The 22,747-nt window shown below is 47.2% G+C and overlaps 1 protein-coding gene across 3 annotated transcripts in view; it reads left to right on the forward strand.

The window, feature by feature from the left end:
* Nucleotides 1-22,747, forward strand: part of nwd1 (NACHT and WD repeat domain containing 1) — a 57,830-nt gene that overhangs the window by 28,705 nt on the left and 6,378 nt on the right. For all 3 annotated transcript variants that reach the window (XM_048548386.2, XM_048548387.2, XM_059652272.1), the window contains 4 exons: nt 648-920; nt 2,759-2,849; nt 10,718-10,872; nt 12,369-12,645. In XM_048548386.2, the coding sequence (XP_048404343.2) occupies nt 648-920; nt 2,759-2,849; nt 10,718-10,872; nt 12,369-12,645 (796 nt within the window). The remainder of the gene's footprint in view (nt 1-647; nt 921-2,758; nt 2,850-10,717; nt 10,873-12,368; nt 12,646-22,747) is intronic.

Raw genomic sequence — 22,747 nt, forward strand, 5'->3', positions numbered from 1 at the left:
CATGGCCCCAGGCCCACAGCATGGCTCTAGGCCCACAGCATGGCTGCAGGCCCACAGCATGGCTCCCATGCCCACAGCATGGCCGCAGGCCCACAGCATGGCTGCAGGCCCACAGCATGGCCCCAGGCCCACGGCATGGCTCCAGGCCCCCGGCATGGCCCCAGGCCCACAGCAAGGCCCCAGGCCCACAGCATGGCCCCAGGCCCACAGCATGGCCCCAGGCCCACCGCATGGCTCTAGGCCCACAGCATGGCTCGCAGAGCCACAGCGTGGCCGCAGGCCCACAGCGTGGCCCCAGGCCCACAGCATGCCTCCAGTTCCATACTCTGTTTCATTCGAGACCTTGTGTAAATAAAACTGGTTAGGCGAGTGTCCTCGGTCTATCAGCACAAGGAGAGGGCCCGGTTTCACATGAATCCATCCCACAGATGGAGTGGTTTCTCAAAACTTCCCCGAAGCTGAAAGAGAAGTTGTTTCACTTTGATTTTAATTACATTTGCAAGTTTGTTCTCAGTTTCTGGCAGTACTGACGGAGAAATAACTGAACTGGGGGCGGGAGTGAATGGATTGCTGTGTAAAGTTTGAAATTCCCTCATTTATCCAGATTCTAACAATGCTTATGATCTTATGATCTTTCTTGCTTTCAGATTAAGGCTTGGCACCTGAAAAATGGAGACCCTCTGTTCCAATTATCTGGTGGCACCCTGGACCACACCACATACACAGCAGTGCTTGGGTGCCACAGCTCACTGCTCACTGTGTCATTTGGGGGCACATTGTGCGTTTGGGACCAAATCCAGGGCACTCTACAGTACACTTACCATCTCACTGGCCTAAGTCTCTCTGCCCCAACCTGCATCCTTCCACTCAGAAGCCATGGCAAGGTCGCAGTGGGTTTCAATGATGGCGTTGTGGCAGTGGTATGGAATATTCGTGTTTTGAGTTGCAGGAAGTGCTTTTGAACTCCTTACAGGCAATCTCCAGTATACATTTCTCACAAAAAGCCTTCCGGGCAAAGCTGTTGATTGATCAAGATCAGCTTACAATTGAGTTGTTGCATGAAAGCTTGAGATAAGCTTGAGACTATACTTGTTGGCTGTGAATTTAGCCTGTGCTGTTCGATTTCTTGGAACTGTTGTCTTTGGTTTAATTGACAGAAATGTAGCAGGTTCCTACCTGAGCTGTACAGCTGATGAAGCTCAGGTGTGAGGGATTTACAAAGGATTCTGTAGCTCATTAAAGGCATATGCAGTATCTACTTAGAGTGGTGCTGTGAATGCATGAAGGAAGCACAATGATTTGCCACACAGCATGAAGCCTATTGCTGGGAATAACCCTCAGGCTGGGGAAATCCACAGTAACTGACTAAGTACAGATCAGATAAGACAGAATCTGTCTTGCAGACAATCTTTTGGACATTTGGTCTGGAGTTAGAACCTACAACTGAACCTTGTCACTAAAACACAACAACACAGAAATGTTGTCACTGATCCAGTGTTAAAGCAATAGAGATAACAAAGTGTGAAGCTGGATGAACACAGCAGGCCGAGCAGCATCTTAGGAGCACAAAAGCTGACGTTTCGGGCCTAGACCCTTATACTTCTGTAAACGTCAGCATTTGTGCTCCTGAGATGCTGCTTGGCCTGCTGTGTTCATCCAGCTCCACACTTTGTTATCTTGGATTCTCCAGCATCTGCAAGTTCCCATTATCTGTTAAGGCAATGGATGTAGTTCTAATTCTTCACAGTGTGGTTTGCACCTTGTGAGATTCTGTAAGGAAGAGGGGAACATCAAAGTATCGATCTTAATAAGTGGGAAATAGATCTGAGCCAAACTGTGAAATGTAACCAAACCCAGATACTATTCTTGACAGGACTCACAAAACAGCATTACAGATCACCACCTCCCATTCACCAACTCATTCACTGTCCCAGCTGCTTCCTTTTACACGTGATCAGAGATCACTCAATAAATCTTCATCTGTTTATGCTGACCTTAACAGCATGATTAACCTGAACAGTATAACTGACATTAACAATATCATCGACATTAACGATATCACTGAGCTTAAAAATCCAACCGACATTAACAGTGTGTGACCCTAACAATATAATTGATCTTAACAACAATACAACTAACATTAACAATATAACTGACCAGAAGAACGATATAACAGATCTTAACAATATAACTAATATTAACCAATAAGAAACAGTACTGCTGCCTCTCAGCACCAGGGACCCAGGTACAGTTCCAACTTCAGGTGACTGTCTGTGTGAAGTTTGCACATTCTCCCCGTGTCTGTGTGGGTTTCCTCTGGGTGCTCCGGTTTCCTCCCACAGTCTGAAGATGTGCAGGTTAGGGTGGATTGGCCGTGCTAAATTGCCCGTAGCGTCCATGGGGTGTATTAGCCATGGTAATATGTGAGGTTATGGGAATACGGCAGGGGGTTGGGTGGAGTACTCTTCAGAGGGTTGGTGTGGACTCAACGGGCTGAATGGCCTCTTTGTACATGATGAAACCAGCCAGTGATTCCTTCATGCATGGGAAAGATTGTTACACCAAAAGGGACCCACTCAGCTGACAATAGTTCGTATGTTAATGATATGGGGAATGGGATGCAAGTAGATGGGTTGCGTGTGCCTTTTTCTGGATGTTGACTCTGTAATTTTACAGACTATACCTCATAAGACTTCCAGATTATCTGAGAATTATCATGGATTCATTTCCAACAGTTTCCTTTTTCTCTTTTCCCCAGGTATCTCTGGATGGGAGCTGTGTTACAGCTAAGATCAATTGTCCAATCACATTCTTGCTTGCTTCAAAAGATGAAATGTGTCTTCTGGCAGGTACTGACCTCAGCAGAAACTTTCAAAAGGCAACTTTTTATAAAAAAAAGGCCCTTGAATTGTGTGGTTCACTGAATTCACAGTCACTGTCATTGAGACCAGCCGTGGGACTGGAATTCATCTTCCTCAGGATATTAACATTTGCATATGAATATATAGTCTCTTATATGTAATCTTATATATTATCACTTTACTGTAATCGCCCACATTCTTCATCACAAACACTCTCTGTAAACACCCACAAATATGATAAAGCTAAAATGCATTCAAGAGATGAACTGTTCAACTATTGATGAGGCACCCACAGCAGATCTCAAACTCTCCTTAACAGAATACAAGGAAATAACTTGTAGATTTAAATGTTCAATCCATGCTCCAGTCTCACTTCCTGTCTCTCTTCCTTTGTTGCACATTGGCTCAGTGTTTAGCACTGCGGCCTCACAGCACCAGGGACATGGGTTCAATCCCACCCTCAGGTGACTGTGTGGAGTTTGCACATTCTCGCTGTGACTGTGTGGGTTTCCTCCGGGTGCTCTGCTTTCCTCCCACAGTCCAAGGATGTACAGGTTAGGTGGATTGGCCATGCTATGATGCCCATAGTGTCCAGGAATGACCAGGCTAGTGGATTAGCCATGGGAATTACAGGGGATAAGATAGGGGCATGGGTCTGGGTGGGATACTTGTCCAGCATTTGGTGTGGACTTGATGGACTGAATGGCCTGCTTCCACACTGTAGGGATTCATTGATTGCAAGCTTCCTTTTCCCTGCACTGTTACATTATTAGTTGGCTAAACCTTGCTCTTCCAACCTTGACAGAGCTGTTTGCTCTTACAAGATTCTGTAGGTGTTACAGTGCTGTTAGTCCCGTCAATTTCTATCCATCATTGCCCTTCACCATCCCAAGGGTACACTGGCTGTGCAAATCCTTCCTTGCACCTCTCTTATAAAAGACACTTCAGGAGAATAGATACCATGATACTTACACTAAGAATGAAAAAGTCAAAGACTGCAGATAGATGTTTTCTTTGCCTAAATGTTAGCATGGCATTGATATATTTTAGACTACATCACTGCTTTAACAAAACTGATTTCCTCAACAGAATATCGACCTTTCATTTATTTTGATACAAATGTAATAGATTTCCATCTCCCTTCCTCAACCATTCACCAAAAGGAGGTCTCCTGCTGCTGAGAACATAAGATCTAGGAGCACCAGTCGACCATTCTGCTTGTTGAGCCTGCTGTGCCAATTAATATAACCATGCCTCGACAACACTTCCCTGCTGCATTCCATAACCTCTCAACCTATTACTAATTAAAAATCCGTCAGTCCCCTCCTTAAATTTACTCAATGTCCCAGCATCCACTGCAGTCTGGGATAGCGAATTCCAAAGATTCACAACCTTTTGAAAGAAATAATCTCTCCTCATCTCAGTTTTAAATCTGCCGCCCCTTATCCTAAAACAACGACCTGTCATTCTAGGCTGCCCTACATGAGGGAACATCCTCTCTATGTCTACTTTGTTAATCCCCTTTAGCATCTTTTAGACCTCCATCTCATCTCCTCTCATCCTCTAAACTCCAGAGGCTATGGGATTAAACTGCTCAATCCCTCTTCATAAAACAAACCCCTCATCTCTGGAATCCATCTAGTGAACCTCCTCTGAACTGCCTCTGGTGAAACTACATCCCTCCTCAGGTAAGGGAACCAAAATTGTATGCAAAACTCCAGGCGCAGTCTCACTAATGCCTTGTACAGTTGCAGCAACACATCCACACTTTAATACTCCATTACTTTGGCAATGGACGTCAAAATTCCATTTACCTTCCTGATTACCCACCATCCCCACATTCTGGCTTTCTGCAATGCATGCTCACAGATAGCGTCAGCGCTGAAGCACTCTGAAGTTTCCCCCAATTTAGATAATAAGTTGTCTTTCTATTCTTCTGACCAAAAAAAGGATAACCTCACACTCATGCATGTTTAATTTCATCTAATTTTAGCCCATTCACCTATGTCCATATCCATTACTTATTTCTTCATTGCAACTTACATTCCCACTTATTTTAGTGTCATCTGTATCGAAGTTATTAATATAGAATTATAAAAACATTGGGCCCTGAGAACTGTGGTATCTTGCTGGTATATTTTGCCAACCAGAAAAAGACCTATTAATCCTGAGTGTGGTTGTGTTTTTGTTCCCACATGCCTGGAATAATCACACAATTTAAACTTGGAACAATGTTTTGTTTAACTGAAGCTTTCTATGCAGTCTGCTGCAGACTTGCTCTTATCTAAAAGAGTTAACTCTCCATCAAAGTTCCCACTGCATCACTTACTGGGCCAATTAGTCTTAAGAATTTACAGACAATACGTCGATACATTACACATGCTATTCAATTCAAACAACTTGTGTTTATTTTGAAGGATCTTGGAACAATTTAACATTTTTTTAAAGCTTTATTTGGTCCCAGTCTTTTTCCAGAAAGTATTGCAGCCTGTCCGGCTCATCTTGGAAGAGAATGACTGAGCTGACTTCCATTCCACCAACACCTCCCTATCTCAGTAATCTCCAACAGCCCTTTGATCCTGTAATTATTCAGTGATGGACCCGCATTGGGGCTGACTGACGTTTCTCAGTCTGCAGTGTGCAGCTTGTGAGAATCCATACATGGAATAGGAACTTTAGCTCTCTGTCTTCTTTCTTGTAAGGAAAAGTATACAGTTAATGGCAGAACCCAGAACAGCACTGATGTACAGAACGATCTTGGGGTTCAAGTCCATAGCTCCCTGAAACTGGCCACGCAAGTAGATAGGGTGGTAAATAAGGTGTAAGACATGGTTGTCTTTATTAGTTGGGGAACTGCGTGCAAGAGACAGGATTTCATGCTGCAGCTTTATAAGACATGGCTAAGCCACCCTTAGAGCATTGTAACAAAGTGTGGGGCTGGATGAACAGAGCAGGCCAAGCAGCATCTTAGGAGCACAAAAGCTGCTGTTTCGGGCCTAGACCCTTCATCAGAAAGAGTATTGTGTTCAGTTCTGGTCACCACTTTACAGGAAGGATGTGGAGGCTTTGGAGAAGGTGCAAAAGACGTTTACCAGGATGCAACACACTACTGCACCTCCCAGTCGCAAACCATTTCCACTCCCCCTCCCATTCTCTAGATGACATGTCCATCATGAGCCTCCTGCAGTGCCACAATGATGCCACCCAAAGGTTGCAGGAACAGCAACTCATATTCCGCTTGGGAACCCTGCAGCCATATGGTATCAATGTGGACTTCACCAGTTTCAAAATCTCCCCTTCCCCAACTGCATCCCTAAACCAGCCCAGTTCGTCCCCTCCCCCCACTGCACCACACAACCAGCCCAGCTCTTCCCCTCCACCCACTGCATCCCAAAACCAGTCCAACCTGTCTCTGCCTCCCTAACCTGTTCTTCCTCTCACCCATCCCTTCCTCCCACCCCAAGCCGCACCCCCATCTACCTACTAACCTCATCCCACCTCCTTGACCTGTCCGTCTTCCCTGGACTGACCTATCCCCTCCCTACCTCCCCACCTATACTCTCCTCTCCACCTATCTTCTTTTCTCTCCATCTTCGGTCCGCCTCCCCCCTCTCCCTATTTATTTCAGAACCCTCACCCCATCCCCCTCTCTGATGAAGGATCTAGGCCCGAAACGTCAGCTTTTGTGCTCCTGCGATGCTGCTTGGCCTGCTGTGTTCATCCAGCTCCACACTTTGTTATCTTGGATTGTCCAGCATCTGCAGTTCCCATTATCTCTGATACCCCTTTACCAGGATGCTGCCTGGATTAGAGTGTATAAGCTATAAAGGGAAACTAGAAAGGCTCAGGTTATTTTCTCTGGAGCAGAGGAGGCTGAGGGGAGACCTGACAGAAGTCTATAAAAGAATGAGGTGCACTGATTGGGTTGATAGTCAGAATCTTTTTCCCTCAGTTATAATGCCTAAAACTAGGGGGCTTGCATTTAAGGTGAGAGGAGGAAAATTCAAAGGTGATGTGAGGGTCTAGTTTTTTTTACACAGAGAATGGTATGAGTCTGGAACATGCTGCTGGGGCAGTGGTGAAGATACAATAAGAGCATTTAAGGGGCTTTTAGATAAGCACATGAATATGCAAGGACTGGAGGGATATGGTCCCAGGGCAGGCGGAAGGGATTACTTTATTTCGGTGTCATGTTCGGCTCAACATCATGGGCTGCAGGGCCCATTTCTGTGCTGTACTGTTCTATGTTCATTCCTGATTTTAATGCCTTCTCTGTCGGTGACCATGCCTTCACCTGTCTAGGCCCAAAGTTCTGGTCATCCCTCCCCAAACCTCATCAGCTCTCTATCCCCTTTGAAGGCCCTCCTCAAAATCTCCAACATTTGGTCAGTTCTAACAGGGTCTCCTCCTTGGCTGAATGTCAGCTTTATTAATCTTGATGCCACATACATGTAAGCAGTTGTTGTTGTCACCTTGATCAGATACTTTATGAGGAATGAAAGAAAAGGACAAGGAGCAGTTCATAACAATTGAGCACAGCAAGCTGTTTATTGTTCCGTTTCTCACACGTGGGATAGTAACGTTTAAAACTAAATCTGTGTGTGTGTTCAATGCTGCTGTCCTCCGCGTGTTAGCTTCTGTTGGAACCATTAGGGTGCTCTGTGTAGATTCGTGCCACTGATCATTCTTGCTCATATCACTGGAAGGAGAAGAATGCCACACACAAACCCTTCGAAAATTGATGAACAATATTGGACATAGGTTTATGGTGTATCACTTAGTCACTCGTTATATGAATCTGAGACACATTTGCTGAGACATCAGGCTGACTTTTAGAGTTATTCATGTCACTGCTTAACACTGAATCACTGAAGCACCAGGGACCCTCGGGTGACCACATGCAGAACTCATTGGAAGAACTAGTTAGTTTCTCCCAAGAATAAACCTTTCTATCCCAATGTGGGAAGACCTAACTGCCTTAGAAAACACTTCACCCTTTCTGTTCATCTTCATAAATTGGCCAGGCAAGGTCAGACTCCCACCAGTTTTTGTTGTTGTACTCTACTCTTGGAGTCTGTTGTTTCTCCAGAATGTCCGAATGCAGGCTGCCTGCTGGGAATGAGCATTCCCTGGGCTGGGAAAATTCCCACCCACGTCGTATCGCAGCATGTGATCCCTTAAACAAGCAGCAATGACAGCCAGAGGCCAGTGTGTGATGGTGAACACTGTGGAGTGAGAGTAGACTGTGCGAATGAACATGTGTGAATATGCAGCCACTGTAGTTGATTGGCTGTCTTGGTATCCTAGTCACTCTGAACAATCCCTGGGTGGACCTTAGATATAAAATGGAGTGAAACATTGAAGAAAAGAAGACAAATGTTCCGAATGCCTTTCCAGTGACGTTCAAATGGTTTGTGAGGAAGAACAAAAATAAATCAAGGGAATTAAAAGTTATGTTGGGGAACAATATCCAGCAGTACCATGGAACATGGCCTGAGTATTATGAAACCAGTGTAGCCATGTTGATATGACAAACTGCCTCACAGCCAGGCTGAGTGTGAAAGGGACTGCTCAGCGAGTGTTACAGGAACAGGAACTAGGCAGTTTCAAGGTACAGGCAATCGCACTGTGAGTAATTGATGATCTAAGTGCAGGGCTGTTCAGAAGGACAGTCAGATAGACTGCAGAAGACAGGTTGCTTCTCATTACCAGCTGTAAATGAGGTGTCTCACTAAAACCTTCCAACAGACTGTGTCCAAATCACTTCTAGAGTAAAAGGAATGCAGCTCAGTCACAATGTACACGGGATGTGAAAACAATCTCCGAACAGACAAAACAACTGCACCTCCCAGTCGCGAACCATTTTAACTCACCCTCCCATTACTTAGACGACTTGTCCATCATGGGCCTCCTGCAGTGCCACAAGGATGCCACCCGAAGGTTGCAGGAACAGCAACTCATATTCCGCTTGGGAACTCTGCAGCCCAATGGTATCAATGTGGATTTCACCAGCTTCAAAATCTCCCCTCCCCCCACTACATCCCAAAACCAGCCCAGCTCGTCCCCACCTGCCTAACCTGTTCTTCCTCTCACCAATCCCGTCCTCCCACCTCAAGCCGCACCTCCACTTCCCACCTACTAACCTCATCCTGCCCCCTTGACCTGTCCGTCCTCCCCGTGCTGACCTATCCCCTCCTTACCTCCCCAACTATACTCTCCTCTCCACCTACCTCCTCCTCTATGAATCTTCAGTCCACCTCCCCCTCTCTCCCTATTTATTTCAGAACCCTCTCCCCATCCCCCTCTCTGATGAAGGGTCTAGGTCCGAAACGTCAGCTTTTGTGCTCCTAAGATGCTGCTGGGCCTGCTGTGTTCATCCAGTTCCACACTTTGTTATCTTTGATTCTTTGCAGTTCCCATTATCTCTAGTCACTCAATCCTGTTCTGCCACTCCATCAAGCTATGGCCAATCTATGCCCCAACTTTATTGACTGACATTTCGTTGTTTATCCTTTGACAACCTACCAGCAACAAAGGTCTCTCCACCTCAAGCACAGAAGTTCCAATTGACTTTGCATTTGTAACCTCAGGGCTAAGAGCTCCAGATTACACATTGTGTAACAAACAGTTTTCCGCTGTTGACCTGAGTAGACCAGTTCCAATTGAGTTTATCCAGCCTTGCTCTAAACTCCTCCATCTTACAGTGTTTCAGGCAGGTAAGGGGAACAGATAAACAGTAACTGTTTCCACTGGGTGGGGGGGGTCCACGACAAATAATTTGAAATTTTAATAACAATTCTAGCCAGAATGGGAATTCGAGTTTGGTTAACCTCCAAACCAGTGTTATGTTAAACATTTTCAAAAACATTTGTTGAAAAGCATTTGGGTGGCTCTGTCCCCAGGGCCTGAGGGGATGTATTCCAGGATACTGAAGGAGATAAGGGAGGAGATTGCTTGGGCCTTATCAGAGATCTTTGTATTGTCTTTGTATCCAGGGAAATGGCAAATACAGTTTAATCTAGACAAGCATAAGTGGTGTATTTTGGGAGGTTAAATGCAAGAGGAAAATATACACTAAATGACAGGACCCTAAGGAACATTGATATACAGAGGGATCTTGGAGTCCAAATCCATAGCTCCCTAAAATGACAACACAAGCAGAAGAGGTGGTAAAGAAGGAGTATCGCACACTTGCCTTCATCAGTAAGCGCATTGAGTATAAAATTAGCAAGTCATGTTGTAGCTGTATAAAACATCAGCTAATCAACATTTGGAAGATTGTATGCACTTCTGGTCCCCACACTGTACGAAGGGCGTGTAGACTTCGGAGAGGGTGCGAAAGAGATTTACCAGGATGTTGCCTGGGTTGGAGTGTGCTAGCTATAAGGACAGGTTGGACAAACTTGGATTGTTTTGGCGAGAGCATCAGAGGCTGAGAGGCGACCTGAGAGAAGGATCTTAAATTACAAGAGGCATGGATGGGGTGGATAGTCAGAGCCTTCTTTTGTCAGGGTGAAAATGTCGAGGGGGCACAGGTTCAAGGTGAGGAGGCAAGGCTTGCAAGGAAACCTTTTTACACAGAGGGTGGTAGGTGCCAGGAATATGCTGCTGGGGAGGGTGGTGGAAGCAGATACAATAGCAACATTTAAGAGGCATTTAGACAGACACATGAACAGGTTGCGAATAGAGGGATATGGATCATGTGCGGGCAGATGGGATTAATTTAGAATAACATCATGGTCCGCACAGAGATGGTGGGCCGAAGGGCTCCTCAATGTTCTACGGAAGGGTGGAAATGTACTTTCTGGGGAATTAAAGTCACAACCTTATGACTCTGGATTTGTTTTTAATTCCAGGCTTCAGAACGTACATTCGAGTTTACAAATTGGATTGCAGTTCCATTCTGAAAGTCCTGATGACGGATTTGGAACATGGTGGCAGTGTTCAGGCAGCAGTGATCAGTCAGGATGGAAGCTCACTGATCACAGGCTGCAACGACGAGACCATTCGGGTAAGCCGGGATTGTTGTCGCAGTTTTCATTTCATAAAGCCTTCTACAAATCAACTCCATCCTATCTGCACCGCAGCCCTGTGGACCCACAACCGTGCCACTTCAAAGCAGCCACAAATTATCAGGGGCTGGAGTGAATGTCACGTTGACCAGCAATCAGATCTGCGATGACCCTACTGAATGATAGAGCAGGCTCAAGGGGCTGAATGGCCTCCTCCTGCTCCTAATTTGTATGTTCAAAGTCTTCCCAGTCTACGTTCAAACTATCCTCAACTTGCTCGAAAACAACGAGGGTTAGACAGTAACAATGCCCACATCCTGAGAAGACAATTATGAATAAAACAGTGCTCGGAGTTTAGAAAGGGACAGAGTTTGTCAGCCTGCTGTTTAGAAGGGAGAACAACAGGCAGGACTTTACACTCAATGATAGGACCCAGGGAGTGTTACAGAACAAAGAGACCTTGGAGTGCAGGTTCATATTTCCTTGAAAGTGGAATTGCAGATAGACAGGGTAGTGAAGAAGGTGTTTGGTACACATGCCTTTATTGGTCAACGCATTGAGTATAGGAGTTGGGAGGTCAAGTTGTCGCTGTACAGAACATTGGTGCGGCCACTTCTGGAATACTGCATTCAGTTCTGGTCTCCCTTCTACAGGAAAGGTGCTGTTAAACTCAAAAGGGTGCAGCAAAAGATGTCACCAGGGTTGGAGGGTTTGAGGTACAGAGAAGGGCTGAATAGGCTGGGGCTATTTTCCCTGGCACGTCGGAGGCTGAGGGGTGACCTTGTAGAGGTTTATAAAATCATGAGGGGCATGGGTAGGGTGAACAGACAAGGTCTTTTCCCCAGGGTGGGGGAGCCCAAAACTAGAGGGCATCGGCTTAAGGTGAGAGGGGAAAGATTTAAAAGGAACCTAAGGGGCAATGTTTTCATGCAGAGGGTTGTGTATGTATGGAATGAGCTGCCAGAGGAATTGGAGGCTGGTCCAGTTACAACATTTAAAAGACATCTGGATGGGTATATGAATAGGAAGGGTTTAGAGGGATATGGGCCAAATGATGGCAAATGGTACTAGATTGGTTTGGGATATCTGGTCGGCATGGACGAGTTAGACCAACGGGTCTGTTTCCATGCTGTACAACTCTATGACTGTATAACATATTCCTGCTGATATCCTTGCCCTCAGATATTTAATATCCCACAGTTAGCTAGATGTTGGGTCTGCATCCAGTTCTCTCCTCAAACCTGAAAGGAGCTAATAAGGGATCTGAAACTGGTCCCTACACCCCAGCAGTGGCCTGTCCTGTACTTGCTATGGTTTCAGTAAGAACTCCCTGTGATTATAACCCTTCCCTTTGAACTGGAGCCTATCTCGGTCTCACAGTCTTGCTGATAATTGCCATGTATGGAACAGTGTGAGCATGCTGGTTATCTGAGACATTGGTTCACCCATAAACAAATTCTCCACATTGTGCCTCTGTTTATCCCCTCTTTTCCAGGTCTGGAGTTTATTAGACAAAGGAAAGCTGGTGGACTCCATGGAGGGTATGGGAGTCCCCATCACTTTGCTTTCTGTGTCTGGCGATACCCTGATATCGGCATCCCGCAGTGCTTACTACCTCAAGATCTGGAGCCTCGCTTACAATCGCCAGTGCAAAACCATTGCTCCTTTCCATAACCGCACAGCAATTGCTGGTGTGTCAGAAGACGGGAAGTTTGTGTGCTTTCCCAAAACTGGGGACTTGGAGAAAACAGTCATCTGGAATCCTGAAAAAGGTGAAGTGTAAGGCCAGGCTTATCCTGGTCTTTTGGGAACAGAGCTTGCTTGGTAGAGGGGTAACCAGGAAAAGAAGAGAGGCCTACGATGGGCCCTCTCCACTCATGTGGTGTGGCCTTTACCCAGATGACCTTTGGTGGCATCTAGCCATATTTGCCATCTCTACTAGCATCTGGGTAAGGGCTGTTGAGATAGTTCTCTGCCACCAATCCTCTATTTCTTGAGCTTGTCTAGTGAAAGGTGTTGAGGATACATCACTGCAACGTATCCACGGAACAGGCATTGTTCTTAGATAACAACAAATTTCGCTACATGAGGAAAGGTATAAAAGCTAGGACTTTAGGGAGTTGGTAAATACATATCCGTTCCTGCTGAAAGTGAGGTAAAACTCTTAGAGTCACAGAACATAAAACATAGAACAATACAGCGCAGAACAGGCCCTTCGGCCCTCGATGTTGCCCCAACCTGTGAACTAATCTTAGCCCATCCTCCTGCACGATCCCATCATCATCCATATGCTTATCCAAGAACTGTTTAAATGCCCCTAATGTGGCTGGGTTAACTACATTGGCAGTGATAATGGGAACTGCAGATGCTGGACAATCCAAGATAACAAAGTGTGGAGCTGGATGAACACAGCAGGCCAAGCAGCATCTCAGGAGCACAAAAGCTGACGTTTCGGGCCTAGATCCTTCATCAGAGAGGGGGATGGGGAGAGGGAACTGGAATAAATAGGGAGAGAGGGGGAGGCAGACCGAAGATGGAGAGAAAACAAGATAGGTAGAGAGGAGAGTATAGGTGAGGAGGTAGGGAGGGGATAGGTCAGTCCAGGGAAGATGGACAGGTCAAGGAGGCAGGATGAGGTGGTAGGTAGGAAATGGAGGTGCTGCTTGAGGTGGGAGGAAGGGATGGGTGAGAGGAAGAACAGGTTAGGGAGGCAGAGACAGGCTGGGCTGGTTTTGGGATGCAATGGGGGCAGGGGACGAGCTGGGCTGGTTTTGTGATGCAGCGGGGGGAGGGGAAGAACAGGGCTGGTTTTGGGATGCGATGGGGGAAGGGGAGATTTTCAAGCTTGTGAAGTCCACATTGATACTAATGGGCTGCAGTGTTCCCAAGCGGAATGAGTTGCTGTTCCTGCAACCTTCGGGTAGCATCATTGTGGCACTGCAGGAGGCCCATGATGGACGTGTCGTCTGAGGAATGGGAGGGGGAGTTGAAATGGTTCATGACCGGGAGGTGCAGTTGTTTGTTGCGAACCGAGCGGAGATTTCTGCAAAGCGGTCCCCAAGCCTCCGCTTGGTTTCCCCAATGTACAGGAAGCCACACCGGGTGCAATGGATACAATATACCACATTGGCAGATGTGCAGGTGAACATCTGCTTGATATGGAAGGTCATCTTGGGGCCTGGGATGGGGTTGAGGGAGGAGGTGTGGGGGCAAGTGTAGCACTTCCTGCGGTTGTGGGGAAGGTGCCGGGTCTAGTGGGGTTGGAGGGGAATGTGGAGCGCACAAGGGAGTCATGGAGAGAGTGGTCTCTCCGGAAGGCAGACAAGGGTGGGGATGGAAAAATAGCTTGGGTGGTGGGGTCGGATTGTAGATGGCGGAAGTGTCGGAGGATGATACGTTGTATCTGGAGGTTGGTGGGGTGGTATGTGAGAACGAGGGGGATCCTCTGGGGGCGGTTGTGGCAGGGGCGGGGATCCCCCTCGTTCTCACATACCACCCCACCAGCCTCCGGATACAATGCACCATCCTCTGACACTTCCGCCATCTACAATCCGACCCCACCACCCAAGCTATTTTTCCATCCCCACCCTTGTCTGCCTTCCGGAGAGATCACTCTCTCCGTGACTCCCTTGTGCGCTCCACATTCCCCTCCAACCCCACTAGACCCGGCACCTTCCCCGCAACCGCAGGAAGTGCTACACTTGCCCCCACACCTCCTCCCTCAACCCCATCCCAGGCCCCAAGGTGACCTTCCATATCAAGCAGATGTTCACCTGCACATCTGCCAATGTGGTATATTGTATCCATTGCACCCGGTGTGGCCTCCTCTACATTGGGTAAACCAAGCGAAGGCTTGGGGACCGCTTTGCAGAACACCTCCGCTCGGTTCGCAACAAACAACTGCATCTCCCAGTCGCGAACCATTTCAACTCCCCCTCCCATTCCTCAGACGACATGTCCATCATGGGCCTCCTGCAGTGCCACAATGATGCCACCCGAAGGTTGCAGGAACAGCAACTCATATTCCGCTTGATAACCCTGCAGCCCAATAGTATCAATGTGGACTTCACAAGCTTGAAAATCTCCCCTTCCCCCACTGCATCCCAAAACCAGCCCAGTTCTTCCCCTCCCCCCACTGCATCACAAAACCAGCCCAGCTCGTCCCCTGCCCCCACTACATCACAAAACCAGCCCAGCCTGTCTCCGCTTCCTAACCTGTTCTTCCTCTCACCCATCCCTTCCTCCCACCTCAAGCCGCTCCTCCATTTCCTACCTACCACCTTATCCCACCTCCTTGACCGGTCTATCTTCCCTGGACTGACCTATCCCCTCCCTACCTCCTCACCTATATTCTCCTCTCTACCTATCTTGTTTTCTCTCCATCTTCGGTCTGCCTCCCCCTCTCTCCATATTTATTCCAGTTCCCTCTCCCCATCCCCCTCTCTGATGAAGGTTCGAGGCCCGAAACGTCAGCTTTTGTGCTCCTGAGATGCTGCTTGGCCTGCTGTGTTCATCCAGCTCCACACTTTGTTAACTACATTGGCAGGCAGGGCGTTCCACGCCCTTACCACTCTCTGAGTAAAGAACCTGCCTCTGACATCTGTCTTAAATCTATCACCCCTCAATTTGCAGCTATGTCCCCTCGTACAAGCCAACTTCATCATCCTCGGAAAAAGGCTCTCACTGTCCACCCTATCTAATCCTCTGATCATCTTGTATGTCTCTATTAAATCCCCTTTTAGCCTTCTTATCTCCAATGAGAACAGACCCAAGTCCCTCAGCCTTTCCTCATAAGACCTTCGCTCCAGACCAGGCAGTGCCCTGGTAAATCTCCCCTGCACCTTTTCCAATGCTTCCACATCCTTCCTGTATAGGGGCGACCAGAACTGCACACAATATTCCAAATGAGGCCGCAGTAGCGTTTTGTACAGTTACAGCATGACACCACGGCTCCGGAACTCAATCCCTCTACCAATAAAACCTAACACACAGTAAGCCTTCTTAACACCACTATCAACCTGGGTGGCAACTTTCAGGGATCTACGTACATAAACACCAAGATCCCTCTGCACATCCACACTACCAAGAATCTTTCCATTGCCCCGGTATTGTGCCTTCCTATATTCTTCCCAAAGTGAATCACCTCACATTTATCAGCATTGAACTCCATTTGCAACCTTTCAGCCCAATCCTGCAGTTTATCCAAGTCCCCCTGCAACCTGCAACATTCTTCCATACTGTCCACCACTCCACAGGCTTTAGTGTCATCTGCAAACTTACTAACCCATCTGCCTATGCCTGCATCCAAGTCATTTATAAAAATGACAAACAGCAGTGGTCCCAAAACAGATCCTTGTGGCACACCACTCGTGACCTGACTCCAGACTGAATATTTTCCATCAAGTACCACTCGTTCCTTTCTTACAGAAACCCAGTTTCTAATCCAAACTGCTAAATCTCCCTTAATCCTGTGCCTCTGTATTTTCTCCAATAGCCTACCACGTGGAACCTTATCAAAGGCTTTACTGAAGTCCATGTACACCACGTCAACTGCCCTACCCTCATCTACATGCTTGTTCACCTTCTCAAAAAACTCAATGAGGTTTGTGAGACATGACCTGCCCTTGACGAATCCATGTTGACAATCTCCAATCAAAATGTTGCTTGCTAGATGATTATAAATCCTATCTCTTATAATCCTTTCCAAAACTTTTCCTACAACAAACGTAAGGCTCACTGGTCTATGATTACCTGAGTCATCTCTACTGCCCTTCTTGAACAAGGACACAACATTTGCAATCGTCCAGTCTCTGGTACTAAACCTGTAGACAATGATGACTCAAAGACCAAGGCCAAAGGCTCTGCCATCTCCTCCCTAGCTTCCCAGAGAATCCTCGGAAAAATCCCATCCAGCCCAGGGGATTTATCTACCTTCGCACCTTCTAGAATTGATAACACCTCCTCCTTACTAACCTCAATCCTTTCAATTCTAATAGCCTATAACTCAGTCTCCTCTTCTACAATATTCTTCTTTTCCTGAGTGCCAACAGGTGAGAAATATTCGTTTAGCACCTCTCCGATCTCCACAGGGTCCACACACAACTTTGCACTTCTATCTTTGACTGGCCCTATTCCTACCCTGGTTGTCATCTTATTCCTCACATACGTATAGAAAGCTTTAGGGTTGTCCTTTATTCTACCTGCTAATGTCTGCTCATGACCCCCGTTGCTCTTCTTAACTCTCTCTTTAAATCTTTCCTAGCTAATCTGTAACTCTCCATCACCTCATCTGAACCATCTCGTCTCAACGCCACTCTTCCGCTTAAGAAGAGACACAATTTCTTTAGTAAGCCATGGTTCCCGTACCTTATCACTTCCTCCCTGCCTGACAGGGACCCACCCATCAAGAACACGCAATATCTGTTCCTTAAACCAGGTCCACATTTCGATTGTCCCCATGCCCTGCATTTTGCTAACCCATTCTATGCCTCCTAAGTCTTGCATAATCGCATTATAATTGCCCTTCCCCCATCGATAACTCTTGCCCTGTGGCATATTCCTATCCATTTCCATCGCTAAACTAACCGTAACTGAATTACATAGAGTAAAAGGGATGTGCAGACCCTTCAGTCCAACTCATCCATGTTGACCAGACATCCCATTCTGACCTAGTCCCACTTGCCAGCATTTGGCCCATATCCCTCTAAACTCTTCCTATTCATGTATCCATCCAGATGCCTTTTAAATGTTGTAATTGTACCAGCCTCCACCACTTCCTCTGGTAGCCTGTACCATACCCAAACCACTCTCTGCATGAAAATGGTGCCCCTTAGGGCCCTTTTCAATCTTTCTCCTCTCACCATAAACCTATGCCCTCTAGTTTTGGACTCCCCTACTCTGGGGAAAGCCCTGGGAATCACCCTATCCATGCCCCTCATTATTTTATAAGCCACTATAATATCACCCCTCAGCCTCCGATGCTGGGAATAAAGCCCCAGCCTATCCAGCCTCTCGCTATAACCCAAACCAACCAACCTTGCTATCATCATTGTAAATCTTTTCTGAACCCCTTCAAGTTTCATAATATCTTTCCTACTTCAAGGAGGCCAGAATTGAAGGCAATATTTCAAAAGTGGCCTATCAATGTTCTGCGCAGCATGACCTCCTAACTCCTATACACAACGCATTGACCGGTAAAGGCAAGCATACCAAACGTAGTCTTCACTCCCCTGTCTGTCTGCAATTCCACTTTCAAGGAAGTATGAACCTGCACTCCAAAGTCTCTTTGCTCGGCAGCACTCCCCAGGGCCTTACCAATAAGTGTGTAAATCCTGCCCTGATTAGCCTGTTCAAAACGCAGCACCTCATGTTTATCTACATTAAACTCCATCTGCCAATCTTGACTCCACCAGACACTGCGTGTGAGAGCGGTAAATTAGGTGGAGCTAACGTAACATGAACATTAACACCTTCAGAACCAGTGCCTTATATAACAAAGCTCTAAGCAGAATTATTTCAGAGATAGTAGGAACTGCAGACGCTGGAGAATCTGAGATAACAAGGTGTCGAGCTGGATGAACGCAGCAGGAAAGCTGATGTTTCAGGCCTAGATCCCTTGGCCCGAAACATCAGCTTTCCTGCTCCTCTGATGCTGCTTGGCCTGCTGTGTTCATCCAGCTCGACACCTTGTTATGTAAGCAGAATTTACTTCCTTTGTGGCTTTGAGAGTGGTAAATGATTCCTCTTGGTCCATCTCAATCCATCCACAACCTTTCATATTGACAAATCACATCAACTTTCTCTAACACATTTGACAGAATCAAAATTTCTATGCCTCTTGAAATACAAGCTGGAGGAACTCCGCAGGTCTGGCATCACCTGAGGTGAGAGAAACAGAGTTAACATTTCTTCACTGAAGAAGAGTCAGATTGTTCTCGAAACGTGATTTCTCTGTCTCCCCATTAGTCCAGTTGTGTAGGTCTTGATTTGACTGCTTTGCCTTTACAGAGTTGTAGCTGAGGGGATCATTTGCAATTATTTCTGTTCCCACCTAGGAACAGATACCTCAGGCATCCTCTGAAGACTTGTCCATAATCTCCTGTTTCTCATCTACATGATGGCCCTTACCAGTATCAACCACTGCCACCCCAAACCTGTCAGTTTCCACATCTACATTAATAACACACAGAGTTAGCTCACAGCCACTGCTGTTGTCTCTTCCACCACCTTGTCATGGAGTCATACGGCAAGGATGCAGGCTCTTAAGTCCAACTTGTCCATGCCACTCAGGTTTCCTAAACTGAACTAGTCCCATTTGTCTACATTTGGCCCATGTCCCTCCTACCCATCTATCTGTCCAAATGTCTTTTATATGTTGTAATTGTACCCACTTCTACCACTTCCTCTGGCAGTTTGTTCTACACATGCATTGCCCTCTGTGTGAAAAGGTTGCCCCTCAGGACCCTTTTAGTCTTTCTCCTCTCACCTTCAACCTTACCCCTCTAGTTTTGGACTCCGCTACCCTGGGGAAAACCTTGGCTATTCACCTTTTCCATGCCGCTCATGATTTTATAAACCTCTATAAGGTCACCCCTTAGCCTCCGACGCTCCAGGTATTCAGCCTCTCCTTGTAAGTCAAACCTTCCACTCTTGGTAACATACTTGTAAATCCTTTTTTGCAAACATTCCAGTTTAATAACATCTTTCCCAGAGCAGGGCAATCAGAATTGAGACCCTGATGAATAGTGATCTAGACTCGAAGCGTTACCTTGCACTCTCTCCATGGATGCTGCCTGGTCCACTGTGTTATCCAGTATTTATTGTCTTCAGACCAGAATTCAACGCAGTATTGTAAAAGTGGCATCATCAAAGTACTGTACAGCCAAAATATGACATCCCAACTCCAATACTCAATGCTCTGAACGCTGAAAGTGAGCGTATCAAATGCCTTCTTCACTACCCTGTCTACCTGTGGCACCACTTTCAAAGAATTATGTGCCTGCACCCCGAGGTCTGTCTCTTTGACAACAGTCCCCAGAGCCATTCCTCGACATTTTTCAGCAGTGTGCTTCTCATTCGGTGCTAGATGAGCAGATGTCTCTTTCACTTAAATATTGGGAAGGGCTGAGACTATCGTCTGCAGTTGCCTTTGCAAATTCCTCACTGGGAATCAGGCATTCAGTGAAATGATCCATGAGCAGGAACAAGTCAGCGTGGGTGTATGTGTCTGGCCAATACATTGCTGGCTTTAAACAGACGACAGCAATATGGGAATCAGCCCAGCTGGGTGAAACCCAAAACTTAGCCACACAATACAGCTCACCTAGTTTTTGCCAAGGCAGGCTAATAATTCAAAAACAGTGACCTTGAAGGGGAGACATTTCACACAGTAGTTAGAGTAATGGGGGACATAAAGGAGCAAAGAGTGCGTAGAGGTAGGGAGAGGTATGACCAGTGAGGCGTGGATTGTTACAGGGAGTGATGGGTGGACTGTTATAGTGAGTGAGAGGCAGTAGGGACTGCCGATGCTGGAGAATCTGAGATAACAAGGTGTAGAGCTGGATGAAGACAACAGGCCAAGCAGTATCAGAGGAGCAGGCAAGCTGGCGTTTCGGGTCGAGACCCTTCTTCAGAAATGGCGGAGGGGAAGGGGATTCTGAAATGAATAGGGAGAGAGGGGGAGGTGGATGGAAAATGGATCAAGGAGCAGAGAGGTGGAGAGGAGACAGACAGGTCAAGGAGGTGGGGATAGAGCCAGTAAAGGTGAGTGCAGGTGAGGACTTAGGGTGGGCGTTGGTCAGTTCAGGGAAGATGAACAGGTCAAGGCGGCGGGATGAGGCTGGTAGATAGGAAATTGGGGTGGCAATTGAGGTGGGAGGAGAGGATAGGTGGGAGAAAGGACAGACAGGTTAGGGAGGCAGGGACAAGCTGGGCTGGTTTTGGGATGCGGTTGGAGGCAGGGACGAGCTGGGCTGGTTTTGGGATGCAGTGGGGGGAGGGGACGAACTGGGCTGGTTTTGGGATGCGGTGGGGGAAGGGGAGATTTTGAAGCTGGTGAAGTCCACATTGATACCATTGGGCCGCAGGGTTCCCAAGTGGAATATGAGTTGCTATTCCTGCAACCTACGGGTGGCATCATTGTGGCACTGCAGGAGGCCCAGGATGGACATGTCGTCTAAGGAGTGGGAGGGGGAGTTGAAATGGTTCGAGACTGGGAGATGCAGTTGTTTATTGCGAACCGAGTGGAGGTGTTCTGCAAAGCGGTCTCCAAGCCTCCGCTTGGTTTCCCCGATGTAGAGGAGGCCACAACGGGAACAGTGGATGCAGTATACCACATTGGCAGATGTGCAGGTGAACATCTGCTTTATGTGGAAGGTTTTCTTGGGGCCTGGGATGGGGGTGAGGGAGGAGGTGTGGGGGCAAGTGTAGCACTTCCTGCAGTTGCAGGGGAAGGTGCCGGGTGTGGTGGGGTTGGAGGGTGGTGTGGAGCGGACAAGGGAGTCGCAGAGAAAGTGTGGTCTCTCCGGAAGGCAGACAAGGGTGGGGATGGAAAAATGTCTTTGGTGGTGGGGTCGGATTGCAGATGGCGGAAGCGTTGGAGGATGATGCTTTGTATCTGGAGGTTGGTGGGATGGTATGTGAAGACTAGGGGAATTCTCTTTGGGCGGTAATTGCGGGGACGGGGTGTGAGGAATGAGTGGCGGGAAATGTGAGAGACATTGTCGAGGGTGTTCTCAACCACCATGGAGGGGATGTTGCGGTCCTTGAAAAACAAGGAAATCTGGGATGTGCAGGAGTGGAATGTCTCATCTCAGGGGCAGATGCAGTGGAGGCGAAATACTTGGGAATTGGGATGGCCTTTTTACAGGAAGTTGGGTGAGAGGAGGTGTATTCTAGGTAGCTGTGAGAGTCAGTGAGCTTCAAATGGATATTGGTTTCTGGGTGGTTGCCAGAGATGGAAACAGAGAGGTCCAGGAAGGAGGGAGAGGTATTAGAGATGGTCCTGGTGAACCCAAGGTTAGGGTGGAAGGTGTTGGTGAAGTGGATGAACTGTTTGAGCTCCTCGTGGTAGCACGAGGTGGCACCAAAACCTTCATTGATGTAATGGAGGAAGAGATGGGGGATACGGTCACTGTAGCTTCAGAAGAGGGATTGTTCTGTATCCTACAAAGAGGCAGGCGTAGCTTGGGCCCATGCGGGTACCCATGGCCACCCCCTTAGTCTGTAGGAAGTGGGAGGAATTGAAAGAGAATTTGTTGAGGGTGTGGATGGGTTCAGCTGAGCGGATGATGGTGTCAGTGGAGGGGGAATGGACGGGCCTGCAGGGAATGGGGAATGCAGGTGTATAGAGACTAGACATCCATAGTAAAGGTGAGGTGTTGGGGATTCAAAGAATCTGAGGTTTTGGAGGAGGTGGAGCACATGGGTGGTGTCACAGACATAGGTGGGGAGTGCCTGGAATGGGGGGAGAATATATATATCTTATCAGGAGAGACAAATGGATTGTTAGAGAGAGAGTGATGGGTACACTGTTACAGGGAGTGATGGGTGGATTGTTATAGGGAGTGATGGGTGGATTGTTATAGGGAGTGATGGGTGGATTGTTATAGGGAGGGATGGGAAGATTGTTTTAGGGAGTGATGGGTGGTTTGTTATAGAGAGTGATGGGTAGGTTGTTATAGAGAGTGATGGGTAGTTTGTTATAAGAGAGTGATGGGTGGTTTGCTATAGAGAGTGATGGGTGGTTTGTTATAGAGAGTGATGGGTGGTTTGTTATGGAGGGTGATGGGTGGTTTGTTATAGAGAGTGATGGGTAGATTGTTATAGAGAGTGGCGGGTGGACTGTTATAGAGATTGTAAGAGTAAACGGGAAGA

This window comes from Stegostoma tigrinum, chromosome 18, assembly GCF_030684315.1.
Source record: "Stegostoma tigrinum isolate sSteTig4 chromosome 18, sSteTig4.hap1, whole genome shotgun sequence".
Taxonomy (NCBI): domain Eukaryota; kingdom Metazoa; phylum Chordata; class Chondrichthyes; order Orectolobiformes; family Stegostomatidae; genus Stegostoma; species Stegostoma tigrinum.